Source organism: Piliocolobus tephrosceles, chromosome 5, assembly GCF_002776525.5.
Source record: "Piliocolobus tephrosceles isolate RC106 chromosome 5, ASM277652v3, whole genome shotgun sequence".
Classification (NCBI taxonomy): domain Eukaryota; kingdom Metazoa; phylum Chordata; class Mammalia; order Primates; family Cercopithecidae; genus Piliocolobus; species Piliocolobus tephrosceles.
In genome coordinates, this window is record NC_045438.1 from 22,380,043 (window position 1) to 22,402,695 (window position 22,653).

The 22,653-nt window shown below is 34.0% G+C and overlaps 1 protein-coding gene across 2 annotated transcripts in view; it reads right to left on the reverse strand.

Annotated features, from left to right (window-relative positions):
• TRDN (triadin) overlaps positions 1-22,653 on the reverse strand; it is a 410,542-nt gene that overhangs the window by 304,460 nt on the left and 83,429 nt on the right. Inside the window, exons 5-6 of one of the 2 annotated variants that reach the window (XM_023230633.1) lie at positions 6,310-6,369; positions 4,510-5,120 (exon numbers count right to left, since the gene is read on the reverse strand). In XM_023230633.1, the coding sequence (XP_023086401.1) occupies positions 5,101-5,120; positions 6,310-6,369 (80 nt within the window). In that variant the 3' untranslated portion in view covers positions 4,510-5,100. Of the gene's footprint in view, positions 1-4,509; positions 5,121-6,309; positions 6,370-22,653 lie in introns of those variants that run through there. The other variant, XM_026455003.2, reaches the window with a different exon arrangement.

Consider the following 22,653-nt stretch of genomic DNA (forward strand, 5'->3'; position numbering starts at 1 on the left):
TTAGCCTGAATAATTTGGGTGGACGGTGACGTCAGTTATTAGGACAAAGAATACAGACAGGTGAAGACATTTTCTGCAATAGATGTTAATATGGGCTTGAATATGTTAGATGAAAGAAGTCTTTTAGTTACCTGTGTAAAGTCAGGTGGGAATTTTATAAGAAGGCTCAGAGACTGTTTATATTCTATACCTTCAGCCTTTTCAAATATCAAAATTAATGAACCACATGGGCTCCTAAATTAGCTGATGGCTTAAATAAAATACTAAATGATTATCCAATTAAGAAAAAACTCAGGATATTCAAGATATTCTTAAGATTTTATTTAAGATATGTGCACATTAAAGATGCATTTTTAATGAGGAATTTATAATATCTTAAGGGAATGATGACACTACATTGGTCATACATAAACTGTGTCCTATTGTCAGTGTGACTAAGCTCTTCACATATAGTAAGAAAAGCAAAACAAAAACAAAACAAAATTTTAAAACCACCAAAAAAACAAAAGAATTAATCTTGCTGCCTAAGGAAAAAGCAAAAATAGTAGTTATTCTGACTTGTTCTGATCGCCCAAATAATGAAATTTTAAAATTTCAGAAATTTTCATAAACCTGTGATCCATAAGCATAGTGACTTTACATTTTACTGTTGCTATGTTGATATCTGAAGATATGCAAAAGTCTTTGCGATAATGCTATTTTTCTACCATGAACTGTAAACTTGGTCATATTTGCCATTTTGTGGTTTCTAACTTTAAATACTTTTATCTTTCTATTCACAAACATAAAAAATTGCTCAACATCAGTAATCATCAGAGAAATGCAACTCACAGCCACATTGAGATATCATCTTACACCATTCAGAATGATTACTATTAAAAAGTCAAAAACAACAGATGTCATGGATGCACAAAGTAGGGAACACTTATACACTGTTAGTGGCAATGTAAATTTGTTCAACTTCTATGGAAAACAGTACAGGGCTATCTCAAAGAACTAAATATAAAACTACCATTTGACCCAGCAATGCCACTATGAGGTATCTGCTCCAAGGAAAAAAAAAAAATCATTATATAAAAAAGACACCTGCACTCACATGTTGATCACAGCACTATTCACAGTAGCAAAGTCATGGAACAAACCTAAGCATCCATCAGTGGATGATTGGGTAAAGAAAATATGATATATATACACCATGGAATACTATGCAGTCATAAAAAAAAGAATGGAATTATGTCCTCTGCAGCAACATGGATAGAGTGGGAGGCCATTATCCTAAGTGAACTAACTCAGAAAAAGAAAATCAAATCAAATACTGCATGTTCTCACTTACAATGGGTACACATGGACATAAAGATGGAAATAACAGACACTAGGGATCCCCAAATGGGGGAGATTAGAATGGGAACTGAGGCTTGAAAAATTACCTATTGAGTATTATGCTGAATATTTGGGTGATGGTTGTACTAGAAGAGCTCAATTTCCATCATTATGCAACATACCCAAGTAACAAACATGTGCATGTATCCCTTGAATCTAAAACTTTTTTTAAAACTTGTATTTTTGTATTTAGTTATCAGTCCCTCTAAACTCTGACTGGCATGCATGCTTGTCAAGATTCCTTTCTAAATAGTGCCTTTAATTAATCCTTTGACTCCAGGATGCTGTTTAAGTAATAAGATCTGGTGATTTGAAGTTTATTTACTGAAGACAGTGTAATAGGCTAAATAATAGCCCTCTAAAACATGGCTACATTCTACTTTCTGGAATCTGTGAATATTTTATACATATATACACACACATAAATATATAACGTATATATAATAGATATATAACATACACACACACACACACACATATATACGGACTTTGCAACGTAATTAAGTCAAGGATCTTGAGATGGTGAGATTATCTTGGGTTATTCAGGTGGGCCCAGTTTGTGGTAATTTGTTATGGCAGCCACAGAAAACTAGTACACCTATGACAAGCCTTCTGACCTGTCTACCGAGATAAGTACTGCCACATCTCATTTCTCAGTTGTGTTAAGACTGAAAATAGTGGAAAGGAGATTTAAAGGTGCATATAGTCTATACATCTTTTATATGGTGTCTACTCTACAGGTAAGCTATTAGAATTAGGTAAGCCCACACCAGGCTACATGGCACACAGACTGATGGGAAGGGAACAGAGATGATATCTAGGAACTGGTAGATATCTGCAAATGCAAGCAGATCAGTGAGGTCAACCAGCAGGAAGCAAGGTCCTAATCACAGGGTTTCAGAGACAAATTCTAGATCCTATGGCTATGAGCAAATTCTGGTGCTACAGTCTCAGCAGGCACCAAAGAACAAAAAGAAAAAAGAAAATTGGATATAGGATGTAGTGGAAAAACCACATGTTCTTATGTTAGAGATAACAGGCAAAAATGTCGCTCTGCAAATTACTAAACTTGACACAATGATTGAGTCCAGCTAAACCTACGTATTCTTAGTTTAAATGGAATTATATCTACCGTGCTAGATTGTTCTATGAAGATTAAGTGAAATATTAGACATAAAAAATTATATACAGTATTTGGTCCATAGTAGATAACGCTCATACAATATTAATTTTTTAAGAAGGGAACCACAAATATAGAACTGACAAGGCAGTAAAAGTAGTTTAGTGTTGTGTTACAGGAACTTGGGATGACACATCTTATATTTGTTCAGCCTATGATCAGACAGATATCAAATGATACTAAAGATAGACGAAAAAAGGAATTCAGGTAACAAACCTGTAAGAGACCTCACTTATCCGGTTAGAGGTGGTTAAGATGATTCATTAATTAGCTGATAGTTACTGTTTAAAATTAGTCAATAATTCTTTCAAGAATTTCATATATACATTTCATAATTATTTAATCCTTATGACAAACCATTTTACAGATGAGGAAATAAAGGCAAAGAAAGATTAATTATCTTGCCCGAGGACGCATAGCCAGAAGTGGGATCAAATTTGGATTCTAACCCAGATAATTTAATTAAAGACCTTTCTAAAAGTAAGAAAAGTTATGGTAATATCACCCTTTATGAAAATCATGCCCTGTGCTCTTAGTTTATTTATTAGAATATCTGAGTATTTACCGTGGGTAAAGGAAATGTTCTTCAATAATCATGACTAGAACCTTTTATTTATGACAAATAACAGTCTCTCTAATTCTCTGCAATTAGTGTGTATCTATCTTCTTATTTAAAACATCTGCGGGCAGAGTTATTTATGATTACAAAGGATCCTCAGACTATTGACAGCTAGAGAAGACTGGTTAACATTTCTTATTATTTAACACGTGGACCTACATCTAACCATGGGTACCATTGTTGGATATAGCTTTAAATATGATTGTATTCTGCAAGATCATTTTGACCAACAAAAACTTTAATTTGAAACCATCACCCTAATGTGGAATCTTGTGCGTTCTTGTAGGTAACTTGTACTAGAGTGCTCTGCTTCGTACTCACAACTACTCCATTGCGGTTAACTCATTCTGCCTGTTCCCCAGGACCATTTATATGAGTCACAATTTAGTTAATGATATTTAGTAACCCAAAAAATTCTTCTAAGCAAATGCAATGTTCTGCTATATTACTATATAAATTCAATACAAGGTCATAAATACATACCGTATTCTGATTATATTTATAAAATAAAATAAATTTCTACCTCTTTTATGAGGAAAAAATCCAAGATTAATTTAGTTCAAGGTAAACCTTAACTAACATGTCAGAGCTTATGCCCTAAAACCACAATAAGTATTCATTGCCTGGTTATCATTTAAAAGGCATATTCTTTAGCTCCATACACTGCTGCATTCTTCCCTGAGGAAAATATCAAACAAAATAAACAGAGGGACAAAGTAGAAATAAGTTAGCTTGACATGATAAATTAAAATTTCTTAATGTGGATGCCTTTAAAAGTAATTAATTTTTATAGAAAAGGAGTCAGAATTGAAACTCATTATTTGCCACTATAAAATCAATTAGTTAGCATATTAATATAGAGTTGTTTTAGGAATATATATCTGTGGGATTACATACTCTGTGTGTGGGTTTTTTTCTTTTTTTTTTTGGTATCCCACTTGATGAGTAAATTATATAGGTGTAAACTCCCAAGACTCTCCCAGTGAGTTCCATGCTACTAAAAACTTTCAGAATATCATATTGTCCCTTGAAGGAGAAAAAAATATATAGAGAAATAGAATGTGATCTAGCTTCCACCATAACGAAAATCTTTTGTCTCCCCACAAACACACCACCTTGAGCATAATGAATCTTTACACTCAAGTATTTATTGACTCCTTTATAATCATCACAGACTACTACTACCTTTCAAATACGATATCTTTTCTTCTAAGGGTTCAAAATGCTCTGATAATAATTTAAATTCCTAACTATCTGTCACATACAACCATAACTGACATGGAACATGGCATACAGAAAACAGTATTTATCTATATACAAGAGCAGTTGCAAAACAAAACATTTATTTTCACTGAACTATTTGAGAATAAAAAGCGGGCATTAGTTTACCTCATGTACAGATAGGAAACTAAGCAATAAAGTGAAATCTTTTGTTCATATTCACACAGAAAAACTGTGGAAAAAATAAGCTATCTCTGATTTCCAGCTCAATGTGGAACAACTGAAGCTCTACTTTCACTTTCTTGAGAAATAGTTACTTTTACAAAACATATTTGGTCTACTCAAGAAATATATTCAGGTTAATAATCTCCAGCTCAGTCTTTGAGAAATTTATTTTAAACTTCAGCCAAATTCACTGCTTTAATTATGGAAGACTTGCTAGTTTAATAAACCCACTCTACAGCCCACTGCTCAAAGTCTTTGACATCAGAATTCTAATATAGCCAGGTCCAAAATGCAAATGGTGCCATCTGCATTACTACGTCCACTCCAGCAGCACTGTTATTAAATTAATAGCACAGTCTGCAAGAAAAAAACAGCAGGGACTCAAATGATGTGGAAAAAGTTGAGTTTCTGTTTAACCTTCAGCAGATAGAAACACAGAGCCAGTTCAGTCATGGTTCGCTTAGTCAATCCGTACTCAAGAGCTGTATCCAACTTCTATGACCAAAGGAATTAAGAACCAAAAAAAAGAAAGAGAACAGTAAGAAGACATTAGTTTCCTAAGTACAAATATAAATAGGTTTCAACTGAGTGAGCTTCAATGTTCTGATTGTTGAAGAATTGGCTGACCAATCTAGAATGAATTCAAACATTAGGATTAAAGACATAGTATCTGTAGAATGATTTGAGCCCTTCACAAAAAGGAAGTACATGAAGTATATTTTAAAAACAACAGAAACAACATGGCATTGTATTAATATAAACTCACATGCTAGTATAATTTAATTGGTACTTTTGTTATTTGAAAATTTACTATCTGCAACAGTGGCATTTACTACAAATAATTTTGCATTAGCTGGTTTATGATATAGCAAATACTGGATAAAATTCCATTTTTATCTCAGAAACAAATTATCTTATTTTCTGTCTGCATTATACAAATACAGTTATTATGAAATCTTTATTTTTGCCCTGGCTCATTCAAAATCATGTGAAACTGACCATTGGGAAAACCTGGGCATGCTTAGAGAATATATTTGCAAACGTCTTGCTTCCTATTAGTTTCTTTAAAGTTTTATGACTCTCTCTGTCACCCACAGAAAAGTTATGCTTATAAGATGAGCAAGACAATGCTGGCCTTTCTTAATATGCTTCTGCTGCAAGATTGCTGTAACTGGATTTAGTTCAGTTGAAAGTGATATTCACTATCATGTTGTCACTGTCCATCTACCTCTTGAAGCTGTGCAGGAGAGCCATGGGGCTTTCTTATATGACCTCTGCCACGAGGTCATATAATGACTCTGCATTTCTGCACCAAAGATTGTAAAGATATTGCGTGACAGAAGGAATTCAGGTTAAAACAAAAATAAACTCTGACTTGTTACAGTAGCTTCTTAAAGAAAAAAAAAATATTTCCTCAGTAAGTCAATATATATTTGAGCTACTCTCTTAGTAATTGTAAATAATTAAAAAATTGTTACATATTTTGAAGTTACTTTGATTCCAATTATAAAGTATTATTTATGTTATTTATACATTTATAACTGAAATTCACTAGGAGTAAATGTACTTATTTAATTTCAAAAATGTTACAAAAAACACTAAACATGAAAATTTTTCTTTCTCCCATGTGAATACACAAAAACGTATCTTTAAATGAAGAATAAACATAAAATTAAACATTTACCTTTAGTTTGTATTTTCCTTTCAGGTCTCTCTTGTTTTTCAGTCTTATCTTTGTGGATTTCTAAGAAAAAATAGAATTTATAATTTTAAAACTCTGAAAATGCATAAAATCTAAGCTATAGCTATGACCTAAACTTCATAAACCTACCACAAAGTTTAAATTATTATACAGTCACTAACAAATTTATTGGAATCTAAAAGAGTCTTTGTAACATATTGCTAAACAAATCACTTATTTATAGAAATAAGGGAAAAAATGGAGTTATCTCAAAATTAGAGTTATTTGGGAAAGCTTAAGCATTTAATAGACAGAGCTATGTTGTCACCATTTTCAGTGCTAAAATTGGTCACAAGCTATAATTATGTTTTATTTCAATTACTCTCAATACAAATTAAGACTCCTCAATAAGAATGTCATTTAGATTTAGGAAGATTTAGTTTTTACATATTAAATTAAGAATTTGTGAAATGAACTGTAACAACTATCTAATAGGAAATACATCTCAGAAGTATTGACTCTGAGCTATGTTTATAATCAGCATTTGGCATTACATTTAACCAATAATTACTGCAAGCAGATATGACACATTTCATAGAATAAGTTAGTTGTACGTTTTTTTCTAAACATCAGGTTTTAGTAAATATATTCAATTTTCTGCTAGCTTCAATATACATACATTGCCAAGGCTAAGAAAATGGAGTTAATTCTGAATTTGCAGTTAATTTGGATAGAAGTAAATTTGAGATTAGAGTTTACAAATATGATTACTACCTTTGAAAAGTGACTTAATTTTAAATATCATGTTTTTTCTTAGAAAAATGCTAATGAGGTTTACTTATTTACTTATCACAACTTTATTCCACAGATGGTCTGAGATGGTGTTAATTACTGTACACATTTTAAATTCTCCATTTGTAAATTTGCATTTGCATTTTTGTAATTTTTCCAAAAGTCTACTAAATTAAGATCAACCATAGAAACACCCTAAATATCTTCAGAAAAGACAGCCACTAGCTTTCATTCACCTGTTAAGGAGGTAAACACCATTGTGAAGATTTTCTTCCTAATTTTCCTCATTAATCAGTCATCTTGCTATTTACAGGGTCACTCATCAACTCTTATCTCAACTCTGACTTTGAATATGGTGATGGAGATATGAACAGGTAAGGCGCTCATTCTTATCTCTGAAAACAATTCTCCAAAATGCAAGGAAATATCTCCAAATGATATAAGAAATGTCCATCTTCCTGCCTCTCTCACCATTTTGTTTATTTCTTCTCTAGTCTCCAAATTTTACTCTGCAGCAGGGTTTCTTACCTTAACACTATTGACTTTTTGAATTGGGTGAAGCATTATTTGGGGGAGGGGCTATTTTTTTGCAGTTTAGGATATTCAGCATCATTCCTAGCCTCTACCTTTTAGATGACAGTAAACCCCATATCCACCTCCCAATCTTGACCATGAAACATGTCCAGAGACTTTGCCAAATGTCTCCTATAGGGCAAAATGAACCCTAGCTGAGAACCACTGCTCTAAACTTACATGATAACCAGAGTAATCACTATCACTGTCCAGACCTATACTATCCAATGCAGTAGCCATTAGACATGTGTGCATATTAAGGACATGATACATGGTTAATCCAAATTGAGATGTGCTATAAGTGTAAAATATACACTAGATTATGAAGACTTAGAATAAAATATAAGTAAAATATCTCATTAATAATTTCTATGTGAACTACATTTTGAAATGATATTTTGGTCATATTGGGTGTGATGGTTTTATTAATGGTGCAGTTTGGCTAGGCTATTATCCCAACTTATTTTATTGAACACTACTAACCTAGAGTTGCTTGCAGGTATATTGCAGTTGCAATTAAAATCACTAATTGGTTGACTTTAAGTAAGATGATTTTGCAGATTTTGTATAATTTGGATGGGCTTCTCTGATTTCTTTGGAAAGCCTTAAAAACAGGCCTGAGATTGACCAGGGCAAAAGGAGAAATTCTGCCTCTGAATGACAACTTTGGTTGACAACTTTGGTTGAGCTTCTAGGCTCAACTTGCCTGTGATCCTCCCTTCCTGACTTCCTGTCATACGGGTTAAAAAATGCGTAGCCAGTTACCAACATTTGCGTAAGCCAATTCCTTGTAATAATTTTTTTAAAAGCATAAAAGTATCTCCAAAATATTCTACTGGTTCTACTTCTCTGTTTAATCCCTGACTGATACATTGAATTAAATAAGATATATTATTAAAGTTAATTTTATATTTTTCTTTTTACTATTTTAAATGTGGCTACTAGAAAATTTTAAATTACATATGTGGCTCCTATTATATTACTACTAGACAGGTCTAATGCAGGTCTAATCCCAGGGGGAGCAAAGGACCTATATAAAACTTTAGGTCATCCACAGAGACAAACTGATTTCAAATGAACTGAAAAAACAAACTTGATATTCTCTCCTGTCAATACTGTTTTGCTTGCTCCCTCCTCTCCAAACCAACAGATGCTATGAAGAAGACTGGTACTTTGTTTAATTCAGGTCCATAAAGCAAGCAAAATATCAAAGATTTAGAATGACCTTTGGATATACTAAGGGAGTTTGCCTTTAAGAGATCATACCTTACTCCTAGTAGGTATTAACTGGAATATAGAGATGGCATGAAATTTTTAAAATTGAAAAAATGCATGGAATGCTACATTCACCACATAATGGGGAGGCCTTAAAATTGTCATTTAGAATAATGTTTTTTGTAGAGGTAGGGGTGTGTGCATATGTGTGTGTATACAAGTGTGTCTTCCGTAGACATCAGCTGACCATTCGAGAGAATAAAGAAGGGATTCTGGAGCTCACATGGGAGAATAGGATGTGAATTAGACTCTTATATAGAATCTGGTGCTGAAGTCCACCTTGCCTGAAAAATCCTGTCGAATCTTCCAGTCTAACTTAGATTTTGGAGAAAAGACTGTACCAGAGTGGTGGTGGTTTTGGGGACTAGAAAGACAGTCCTTGTCGATCATAGTAGGGTTTCCTACAAGGTAGGTGCAAATTTGCACATCAGAAAACAGGTGAAAGAAGTACTAGCAGGAGCTACCTTGCTCCTCTTAGCTCTTGTGTACTCAGTCGTATACTGACAAAGGGAATGAGTGCTAGGTAGTAGCAATAATTGAAATGAGCTAGGGACCATCCTGAAAAACAACAACAAAAAAAGACAAATCTCAAAAAGACTAGGGTCAAGACCACCACTCAGGTGAAGGGAAAGCCCAGGGGAAATATATTATCTCCCTTTCCCAAATACATGAAAGGGAGGTAACTTTAAAGTGAAAGGCAAATACTTGCATGTTGGATATACTTCATTATAAGCTTTACTTAAGCAAAAATAAAAATGAATAAAGGAAAATTCGACTGAAAAAATGGTAATTTATTTCAGAACAGTTATTTTTTACTCTGTGGTAAGTAGAGTAGATGCAACCTAGTTCTACAACTTAGATCAATCTCACAGGTAAAGCCTCATTTTTTATTTTCCTTATTCTGCATTTCAGCCTTAGAACAAACTAAGACAACCTCACTGCTCTGGGCAGATGCAGGCAGTTTTCTTGTAAACAGAGGTCACCCATTCTTAAAAAGATACACACACACTAAAGTCTCTACAGCTCACAACAAAGCTCACAAACTTACATAGGCAGATTTTTGTTTTACAGGTACATTATTGACTATTTTTTAGCTGAAATATTAATATTTCTACAGAGGCAAGCATAGATAAACACAGCTGAACTAGTAAAGACATACACCCACCTACATTTCTTTGCTCAGGAAAACAAAAAATTATTTCTGATGATTCAGACTTAAGGGGAAATTAAATGTTTCTCTGCATATTTTATTGCAACTTTGCATTTTCTTTAGGAACTGGATTCCATCACTGGTGTCACTGACTGTGGATATCTGATGTCAGAAGAATCCAGTAAAGCCTCCACACGGTGTGCCAGTTCTGTCGCCTTACACTTTAGCCAGGAAATGATGACCATTCAAACTCCTGTCCAATTCAGTAACCTGTTACTAACTTAGACTTTGGAAAGATATTTTTCTCATAAGAAGGCAATGCCTGATTTGTTACCTTCAATTGCTCTTTCCAGCTAAGGCTATATTTGTATAAATTGGAAAATCAAATTTAAAAGATTCAAGTCATTAAAGGTGGAAATTTATTGTCTCACTATCTTCAAATGAAATTAAATTTTCTATATTATGTTATTACTAGCTTCTGGCTATTTAATAATTTGCAAAGATAGGTGAATGTCTCCACTTAATATAACATGAAATAATGTATAATAGCATAAAACTTTACTTAAACATCATGACACTTTTTGAGGACCAGTTCACTTAAACCTGAACCAAACCTGGATACAAGAGACTTAGAAGAAAGGCACGGCAGTCATTATTCACCTCCACATATATGTCCTTTGCAATTAGGTAGATGTCCAATGTCTCTGAAAAGGTGTTAAGTCTCAGCACCAGATGCTAGTTGGAATCATAAGTCACATTTGTAACCGGTACATCTTGGAAAATGTTTTGTATCTTAGAAAGCACAAAGGTCAAAGTATCTTAATCCACGTGTGAGTCTGCCCATAAATTCTTTTTTTTTTTTTTTTTTTTTTTTTTGAGATGGAGTCTGGCTCTGTCGCCCAGGCTGGAGTGCAGTGGCCGGATCTTAGCTCACTGCAAGCTCTGCCTCCTGGGTTTACGTCATTCTCCTGCCTCAGCCTCCCGAGTAGCTGGGACTACAGGCGCCCCCCACCTCGCCCGCCTAGTTTCATAAATTCTTAAAGATAGGAGTTTCTATTTGAATTTTGAGAAGGGGAGAAGGGAAAAAGACATAGGAAAAAAAGTTACAATTATCTTAATGTATTAGGAGGCAACAAAGGGAAATCCTTTTATTCTACTGAGTCACTGGCAGCTTTGCCTAATAAGAAAGAATTAGTACTCCACTAAAGTTGCCGGTGTCAGTAACGGTTTCAGGGGCACTGAAGGATTTAAGAGAAGGGCAAATTAATTTCAAAGAATGTAGGAAGTGTATTCCTACTTCTTTTACTATTCTTGACTTTGCCCTAACACTTTTCTGGCAGCTGGTAGGGAGGTATGAGTGAAGATAAGTGGGGGAAAAGGTAGTATCTCCTCTTAGATTCTTACCACTATTCATCTCTCACTCCAAGACTAAAAGCTTTTGAAATTCAAAGAAAACATTATCATACTAGGCTTAAATGCATTTATAACTTTATTTCATTAAGGAACTCAGAGAATTTAAACTCTGACTTTCATGGTTTATCATTCAACGGCGATAGCAATGAAATATATCTTCCTCACACAGACTGGTTTTCCAAAGTACAATGCCAAACAGAGGAGGAGTTATAATAATGTATTATGCTGCTGAGAATAAATAAAAACTAGTCATATTTTTAGATTATTCTTTATTTCAGGATTCCAATGATCTGTAAAGAATTATTTTAATTATTTTAATAATCATCATCTGAAAGATGTTATAAATCTATAGTATACCAACATAATTAAAATATGCATTTTGATAGGAAAATGTAGACATAGATAAAACTATTAAAAGATCTATACAAAAATATTTGCATCTCTGACATCCATTAAAATACAGCTTAATGTTGAAGATAATTAACACTGGAGTCAATCTACTCTATTCAAATCTGATTTCCATACTTACTAGCTGTGTGAACTTCATTTCCTCATCCATAAAATAAGATTAACAGTAGTATCTACCAGATAGGATTATTTGGGGATTAAAGTAAGTTAAAATGTAAAACATTTAGAGCATCATTTGTGTCAAGTAAGCATCATGTGAATGCCAGCTATTATTATTACTTATCTCTCTTTCTCACTAAATAACTAAATTTGATGAGGGCAAGAATGATGTCTATTTTGTTCCACATTAAATTTTCAATGCCTAACATGATGACTAGAATATACTAGACACTTGAGAAATGCATACTACTTGAAAAAATATCCATGATTATAGGTTATCAATTCTTGCATATTTTAGAAGGTGGTGATGGATCATATTTTACTTGTTTTTATGATACAACTTTCAAAATACCATTTAACTACTAAAATGATTATAGTTGAAAATTTGAAAAAATATTTCATTTCTAAATATTATAAATTTCTATTAGAAATACAGGGGAAAGTTGCAAGATTTTACTACTTATGGAAATAAGATATGCCAAAGGTATTTATAAACTGTAACAATTGGCCAGGTGCAGTATCTCACACCTGTAATCCCAGCACTTTGGAAAGCTGAGGTGGCCAGATTGCTTGAATCCAGGAATTGAAGACCAACCTGGGCAACATGGTGAAACCCCATCTCTACAATAAATAAATAAAATAAAAATGAGCTGGGTGTGGTGGTGCACACCTGTAGTCCGGCTACTTGGGAGGCTGAGACAGGAGGATCCCTTGAGCCCAGGAGGTTGAGGCTGCAGTGAGCCATGATGGTGACACTGCATTTCAGCCTGGGCAACAGAGTAAGACCCTGTCTCAAAATAAATACAAAAATAAAAGAGAAAACAGAAAAACAATTGCAACAATTGAAAGTTTTTTATATTTCAGAAATGTTTTTCATACTGTTTTTTCTAGAGCACTAAAAAGCTAAATTGTAGTTAAATTAAGGACATTAAGCATGTTTTTAACATTGCTTTATTTCAAAATTTACTTATAGATGCTCATACAAAAACTCGATAAACTATAAGTGAATATATTATGCCTATAAGAAAACGTTAATAAAATATAACTATTTCAACAGAAAAAAATCGGGAGCAAGATTTAAAAATGGAAAATACTACTTAACTGAGCTTAAAGGAAGGGACTCAAAATTTCTCTTCCCTTTATTCTGCAGGTTTAATATTATTACATTTCTCTAGCATTCCTTATTACTGATTAGGGTTTTTCAGTGATAATCTACATTTTATTTTGCCTTATAACACTTGTCTCTATATTTATGGTAGTTTATATGCAGAAATTACAAAATTTAGCCCTTTACTAAATATATTTATGCGGGACATTTGAGAGGACAAGGATAGATTTAATGATCCTCTTGGTAGTCCAAGTGAAGAGTTTTCAAGTATAATGGAGAATTTTCTTGTTCTCATGACATGTGCTGAATGTCCCATAGGAACAGACAATTACTCAAAGGGTGTAATCTCTAAAACTTCAACAAATTCCAAGTGAAGAGTCACTTCATTGGTTTTTCTTCTTCCTTATTAGGCTGTTTAATTTTTTCGAAATGTTTACATACGATCTGTGTCTGCCACAGTGCCAATGTTACTAATCATCAGGCCAATGCATTTTCCCCAGAGTCTCTGAGCTCAACTTCCATATGTAACTGGGAAGAGAGGCCACAGGTATTCAAAATGAGAAGGCTGGTAGTAGCAACAACCAATGGAATCAAAATTGGTGAAAATAGAATGTGTCAGTGATTCCTATGAATGAGTTGATTTTGTAGTGACATATTTCTAAGTTATTTTATTATATTACATGTATTTTGCTTATGATAGTTTCGATCTACTTACAATCATACCAAAGTTTGCTGCTGAGTAGATAGATAGTTTGTAATTTTGTCTAAGACCTTACATGGCCAGTTTAAAGCATGCTATTTTTCTCTATTAATATGGCAAACTGTTAATAAATTCAAAATGTTATCAATTGAAGATTTTCAAATGACAGATTTGAGAAGTTAAAAGGATAATCTCAGGCCGGGTGTGGTGGCTCACGCCTGTAATCCCAGCACTTTGGGAGGCCGAGGCGGGCGGATCACAAGGTCAGGAGATCGAGATCATCCTGGCTAACATGGTGAAACCCCATCTCTACTAAAAATATAAAAAATTGAGCCAGGAGAATGGCGTGAACCCAGGAGAAGGAGTTTGCAGTGAGCTGACATCGTGCCACTGCACTCCAGCCTGGGCGATAGAGCGAGACTCGGTCTCAAAAAAAAAAAAAGGATAATCTCTGTCACCAAGGCAATCATCCTGATTCTTTTAAGATGACAATTCTGTTTATTAAATTATTAAAAGGGTTGTGTATTTCTTTCTTTTTTTTTTTTTTTTTTTGAGACGGAGTCTCGCTCTGTTGCCGGGGCTGGAGTGCAGTGGCCGGATCTCAGCTCACTGCAAGCTCCGCCTCCCGGGTTTACACCATTCTCCTGCCTCAGCCTCCAGAGTAGCTGGGACTACAGGCGCCCGCCACCTCGCCCCACTAGATTTTTGTATTTTTTAGTAGAGACGGGGTTTCACCGTGTTAGCCAGGATGGTCTTGATCTCCTGACCTCGTGATCCGCCCGTCTCGGCCTCCCAAAGTGCTGGGATTACAGGCTTGAGCCACCGCGCCCGGCCTCCGGGTTGTGTACTTCAAAGAAAGCATCATATTATGGTATTATGTTTTCTCTAGATACCTCACAAGCAACGATGAAATAAAATGCCTTCTTACATTATTTCCCATTTTAATATTTAAAAATTCAAATTATTTATTCACCTAAACATAGAATCTTTATTTGTAAGAATCTGCCAATTGTTATTAGGGCACAAAAGATTAATTGTAAGAGATGAACAAGCAAATCTTGTTATCTATTTAGTGACTAATTAAATAATGCCAAACACAGTTATTTTGCTGAATTATCAATATTTTAAATAACTATTCCAGATTATCTGTAGGTATCTATATATTCTTTGATTTTCTAATACTTTTTATGTTTGATTGGTAAACAAATATTTCTGGGAAAAGTGTACTACTCACCATTGATGAAGACTATAAAAAGGAATATTCTTTCCCTCTTGAAGCACCTACTGTGTGTATGACTAAATGGGCAACCACTACAGATACAGTGATAGGAAGATATTAAGAACAGTTTCTTTCACAGATGTTGAAGCCCATAAATGAACATTATTGCAATGGCTCTCACCCTGATTATGAGTTAGAATAACATTGTGGAGATTTGAAAACTTCAACTATTTAAGGTTTGAGCCCTAGAGATTCTTATTTAGTAAATCAGAGATGGGAGGTAACCGGGAATTCTGAATTAGAAACAAAAGTTAGATGATGTAGACATTTGTGGCTTTCCTGCTAGAATCCATTATTCCTGATAACATTCCTCTTAATTTTAGGAACCACTTTTTTCCCCATGCTAACCCACCGTTCAGTTTCAAGGACGGGTGGCCATTTCATAGGCCTTGACAAAGTGCATATTTCATCTTTCTGTCCAACTGATTGGCTCCAGCAAGGATATGCTACTAAATCCAGATTAATGGGAGTGAACCAAATGCTTTTACAGAGACATTGGGGAAGAGAACAGGCTCTTCTACTGAGTTGGTAAGGTAAAATAATTTTGGCCTCAACTTTCTGATCCCCATAAGAGCCACTAGGAGAGAAAAACCTGCCTGAGACTGAAACAAATGAAACAGAGGAAGGAAAGCAGGTTCCAGAAGTGAAGAAAGAGGATTTATTAATAACGTGATTAAAAAAAAATAAAAAACTGTATCAAGTCATTTTGGAAGCCAACTCTCGTTCTATCGCCCAGGCTGGAGTGCAGTGGTGTGATCTCGGCTCACTGCAAGCTCCGCCTCCCAGCTTCATGCCATTCTCCTGCCTCAGGCTCCCAGTAGCTGGGACTACAGGCGACCACCACCATGCCCGGCTAATTTTTTGTATTTTTAGTAGAGACGGGGTTTCACCTTTGTAGCCAGGATGGTCTGGATCTCCTGGCCTTGTGATCCGCCCAACTCAGCCTCCCAAAGTGGGATTACAGGCATGAGCCACCGCGCCCGGCCAAAAAAAGTTTTTTGTTTTTGTTTTTTTTCATTAAACAAGTGTGAATTGGATTTTGGTCTCTCATGGGCAAAATAGTTCTAATTAAGACATCACTTGAATCTGACACACAGAGTTGAGAACCATTGGTAAGGCTTCCGTTATGCTTTTTTTATTGTTGTTTTATTTTTTAACAGACCCTTTCTAAATGAAAATCTATAAAATAGGTAAAACTTTAAGCCATCTGCATTCAACTAGCACATTAGTTTCTCTTGAATTTGAAACAGGAAACACAGAACTGTAGAGAGAAGATTCTGAAATACATTAGACCTAACAGCTTCCGCCCCACATCCTTTTCTCTATTACTCATCTTAGGTACAGGTAGAAATATAACACCAATGAAATTATTCTTGCTCCAAGAAGAACTACATAAAATGATTGGGCCTGAGTTGAGTTGCTTCAGAGACTCTTTTAATACCTTCTGATGTTGGCACCAAAACCTGATCTCTTGCTTTCCTTGGCCTGTTAATTCAGGCTCTGGTTTGACCCACCATTATTCATTTCATCGGTTTGCGTGTCTTGACAGAGATGAGCTCTTTTAGTAGCACGAAGTGTTACATTGGCCTAAGTCATTGGGCTCAGAGTTTACTTCTTAGCAACTACCTGGAGAAGTGACTGGATCCTAAATCTCCTTTTACCTCACCCTCCTCAGCCTATTTCATTTTGAGCCAACCTCCACATCTACTGTCTGTTCTCTCTGGGCTTTGTCCCCTTCCCATCCCCATCACAAGTCTGATCCATGCTTGGGAAAGACAGGCAGAAGATAAAGCTCCAAGCTCCTCCTGCAGCCTGAGAGCGATATGCAATGGTGCAGTTATGGAGATGAGTTTTGATCTAGATTTATATAGAGGAGATATCCAAAGATAAATGTATACTTAACAATGTTACTAGGGCCTACCTAGTAACCAATATTCTGAGGCTATGAATTTTAACAAGTTTAGTCATCTTTCCATTCTCCTTCCTTTTTTCATGCACCGTATTTTCCAGACACTTAATGTTCAGCCTGGTGTAAACCACTGAAGCTGCCAGCAAAGATGGATGCAATGAAAGCTCTGACACACACATACGTCCATCCATCTTACTCCTGATGACGCGATACAACCTTCTGAATGGCCTAATCCTAAAGTCTTGAATATTTATGATGCTTAAATTTTCTGGCTCTTTCTCATTCACTCTGACTGCAAGAGCTATTGTGGATTGTAATAAAGTAAGAAAAATACACAATGAAAGAACTGAGTTAAAATTTACCAGGCAGCTCTTTTCAACTCGCAGAGCTTTAGGGAAATTTAAACATGCAACTATAGGGGGAAATGTAATTTGTTTTGCTCTAAGTGAGGAATCTCTTCCTCTGCCATTGACATGCATCAAGTACAATCTCATAGAACATCAGCCTTTATACTGGGTCCAGCTTATCCTTAAGGACAATTACTTATTTCAAAGAGCAAGTAGTTCGCAACAAAGGAAATTAAACATAATGTAGATTGGCTTCTGGTGCTTTCCTCTAAGGCAAGAGTAAACCTATAGCCCACAAGGCCACCATGCTCCTAAAATTAAAGATCAGTTTCTCCTGTCCAAAAAGCTAAATATGCATAACTCTGAATGACTACAATTATTGTTTCTTAACTTTAAAGCTACATGTCAGGAAAAAGACATTACAAAACCTTATTTCTTGTTAGGAGCCTATTATTCTCTAAAATTACATATTCCAAAGGTTATAAATGCTGTAATGATTATTCTTATATACAGATATATTATAGATGGAGGTTTAAGTAAGAATAAACTGTAAGAAGGAGATAGAGATAGGTGTATCTGTTAAGTTGCACTTAAAAGTGTTAGTACCAGTATTTTATTAGTAAAATAAACCAGTAATAAACCAGTATTTTATTTGTGAACATAAATAGAGAAAAACACTAAGATACCTATGCTGAAAAAACGTATACTTTTTAACTTTGCATTAAGACTTTTGGATTTTCGCTCTATTTCCCTCCCTTTTTCCTTCTCTCTGAGTGTGTGTGTTTGTGTGTGTGTTTGTGTGTGTGTGTGTGTGTGTGTGTGTGTGCGCAACTCTGTCACTGAGTCTGGCCCTGGTTTTAACTTTAACTTTGGGTCTTTATGAATAATTAAGGGAATTAAAATTAATTTATATTTCTAAAAAATAGAGTGTGTCCATTTATGATATCATTACTATTCACATTTTCATATTCTTTCAGTTCAATTTATTAATGATAAAATCATATAAAGATTTACCCTCATCTTTATCAAATATACAATGCCCCAACTATTCTATCTTATTTACTGTCTTGTTTGATCATGTATTCATTAAACTTTTAACTGTGGTATTTGCAGGACATTTTATTAAGTAAGGTGATCTTTTACACCTTTGCAATTACTTAAGCTATAAAATAACATGTTGCATTGATCCTGATGCTAGCAATACCACCTCTAAACTCTATTATGGTCATTTATTATTTTATTTAATAAATTTTCATCATTAGTCTTTGGCAATGTGGTAAGCACATAGTACATATTCTCTTCTACCAGCTCATTGCTTGTCTCATAGAAAACACTTGAAAAAGATTAATTGAAAAATACATTTGTTGATTGAGTTTAATCCCAGAAGGCATAAAACATGTCCATATTCTGTATTAGTGATTAGCTAAGGATATACATTGTGCCATCATGAAATCTTAGACCTCTGTGCTTTGCTCTCACTCAGAAACCTAGGAGTTACCCAGAAAACAAAATGTTTATTTTCTATTACAATCATGTTCAATTTTTTCTCTTTTATATTTCTTAGAAATTTTGCAAAACTCTGCATCCCTTCCCACAAGTTCTAAAATTTTTCATCAAAAGTTAAAGGATTACAAGTGATATAATTTATAGATTATTGTAAATGTTGACATTTAAAAATAAAGTTGCCATATCCCTTTTAAAAACTGAGTTGATGGAATCCAAACACTATAATATTTTTAGATGTCATTATCAACTTAAAATATTTATCAAAAAATTATTTCTTAACATTTGGAAATTTTGTATCTTTCTCTTTTTGAATTCATATTTTCATTCCACCTCTCTCATACAAATTTTACTCAAGAGCTACATTATGATTCTCTAAGGAAAAAAACTGTGTATATTGAAATTTTAAAATTTCCTTCATATTCTGTGATTTCATATCCTGTAATATATTAACCTTTAGACTATAAGAATCTAAGAATCTAAAGGTCAATATATTGCAAATCTTCATAAGTTATTATTAAACCTGAAAAGCGGAATTTTTTTTTTTAGAATGCCATCTAGTGAATGGGGCTTTAAAAGTAATTCACCTATCTATGGATTAATGTATTTTACAGTTAGAATGAGACAGGGTTCATCAACAAATCTAGCCCTATATTTTACTTTTAAAGATACAAATACTGAGAAGCCTTATGCACATCTGTACACACACACACACACACACACACACAATATTATTAGGGCAATGTTACTTAATTTTTTTGTCTCCTTCCAAGTAATGTCAAATGACATGAAGAACCAACAACAAATTTATTTATATCTGAAGTAGAAATAGTACAGTTATAAACCTGGGCATGCTCTCAAGCAGATCAATTTTAGAAAAACACTCAAATGGCATTCAATTCCTTTAAATCTCTCCACTCTTATTTACCCCTTAGAAAGTAGGTGTTAACATTTCTATGATGTATACCCCGGTGTGAAAAATATTGCTTAAAAGAACACTTCCAGATAGTATGCCACTATATACAGAAAATAATTATTTCAGAAAATGTGATTTATAATAAATAGTATTTGGTTTTCATAGTTATAATTTGTAGATAATTGTGTAATAAAATATAGTATTTTCTAACGATTCAGTGCCTTGGGGTCTCATCATGAAGTGTTTTAAAATTTTGACAAGTTGAAAAATAACTATGCATGAAGAACATAAAGACACTAGGTACCACATGTAATACCCTGAAGCTATATTTATATATAACAACTGATTCCACAGACTAGCAGAATCAGATACTTCATCCATATTAATAATCCGTTTAATAATCAATACTGCAACCCTGAGATTAGTTGACTACACCATTATTCCATATCAAATTAAGAACTGCAGACTTCAACCACAAATAACAAGCTGGCTGAATTGTTATTTTGTTAAGAATAGCAATAACTCAACAAATAAAACTAAGTGTATTCAAATAAAATGTTTTAGGTAGACATAGGACAGTAGAATAAAAAATGCTACAGCCTGATAATTTAGGCAATATAAAATGACTAAATATTATTGAAATATATGAATTGACAAGAGTATTAATGAGAAGTCATTTAGATGGGTGAAAATCAAATGTTTTAAGAGACTATCATTCTACATTGCCCCCAAATTCTTTCTTAAACCAAAATTTGTAAATGTAAAAATGAATAAAATAACCTATAAGACAAGAGGAATTTATAGAATTTTTCGCCCAATAATAATGTTAAAAGTATACTTAAAATGTAGAATATATATTATAAATGTTTTATAAAATATTACCTACTACTTTAAAGCTCTCATTGCCTCTATACTTCTATGAAAGAAAAGCTTACACATAAAAAATAATTATTACAATGAAATGATCTTCTTGAGTTCACTTTCAATTAGGGTTTATTATTCCATAGCCTCTGTACTCAAGATAGGGCAGCTGAGATTTTTACTTAAATGTCAATTTTTTTCATGTAACTGTGAATAATACTATTAAGAAAATATATTCAGGTGATTTAAAGTCAATTCCCCTAATTTTGAGTATGTAATCTTTAAAGACATTAGTGTACATATGTTGAAGGTCATATATCCTTTAGACTATTTTTGACTAATAAGCATTTCTAACATTTTTAAAAAGTATCCTAAACAACTATTTAATAGTTTTTCTGGTAAATTTGATTTGCTCAATCAAGGAAATAATTTAAGAAACAATAGTAAAACAGCTTGGTATGAATTTGCAGTTTATACTAATTACTATATGAAGCCTAATTTTTAAATAATATCAAAGAAAAATTTAAATCACAAGAAAAGATTTTTTATTAAATAGTAAATATTAATTTATGAAAAATATGGCTTTATGATAGTCTTATGGAATTCAGTTTATAAGTATAAATGAACAAACATCATTTATCTGTTTTCCCCTCTTCCATTTCCAATGAAAATAAACATGCATAAGCTGTTATTTCCAGATAATGACTAATAGCTCACTTAAAGTTTGTCTATGTTCACTCTCTATGGGAAATCAGCTACAGAAAGATGCTGCTCCTGATCTCCTGAAGTTTATAGACAAATCTAGAATCTCTAAACCTGAATTTCATGGCTGAAGTCTGTCTTGAGTGCTCGAGTTCTCATTCTGGATTTCTAGGTGTAGAAACCCTTCCTTTCTCCTCACAGAGCTTTATAAACATTTTCATTTCTGGATGCCTTTGCCACAGTTGAGTTTGACTGGCTTAGCTCTTTTTTGCTGCATTAAGTTACAAATCCAAAGTTTCTAATTTAACATACACTAAGTGGATTTTACCCCAGATAGTGTGAGGTACTCATCATTTTCTCGGGGAAGGCTGAAACTGTAAGTTTGGATCCTGCTGTTTGAATCCACAGTAGGTATTAGGAGAGAGCAACAGAAGCCAGGGTTATCTTCCTGGGTAAGTACCTTCGACAGCCTGCCCATGTGTAGCAGTGACTACAACATTGCAATTGTTTTAAATCTGGCTTAAATATTGGCTCTTTTTTCACAACAAATGTACCTCAGGATGGTACTACCTGCTCCCCAGTGGAACTTCCATGAAGTTCGTACCCCTGCCTGTCAAAATTCCTGCGCTTCGGAAATTCCTGCCCCATTGCTGTCCTCCTTTGTCGGAGGTTTATCATTCTCTTCATTCAGGTTGTGACCACCTCACTCAGTCACCTTATCTATTCCTGCAAGGAATTCCTCCACAGCACATTCAGGCACATCCAGGTGACTCCACTCCATGACAATGACATATCACACAGACTTACTGGATATGCCTTTGCTTCCTAGACTGTCATGTCCCTCACCATCTTGTTGTCCTGGCCCACAGTCATCACCTAACATGCAAAATAATGATGGCAAGAAAATAAGAAGGAAAAGAATAAGAATAAAAATTTAAAATCAATACATCTGACCATGGTGAGAATAAATCATGGGTGTCATCATTTTCTGGGCCATTTCTAAGGCTACAGAATTCTCCCCTCATTCCTCAAATTCCAGCTCATATTGGTCTGTATATAAATGAATCCACACAAATCTACTGAAGAAGGCATTTAAAAAATAATCAACAGAAAAATAGTGAGATCACCTTCATTGGAAAAGAAATTGAGTATTTTTTTTTTTTACTGACTATAAATCTTGACCTAATTATTAAACAAAACCTTCATATTAAAATAAATTCAGCCTACAACTCAAGTAAAATATATCTGAACC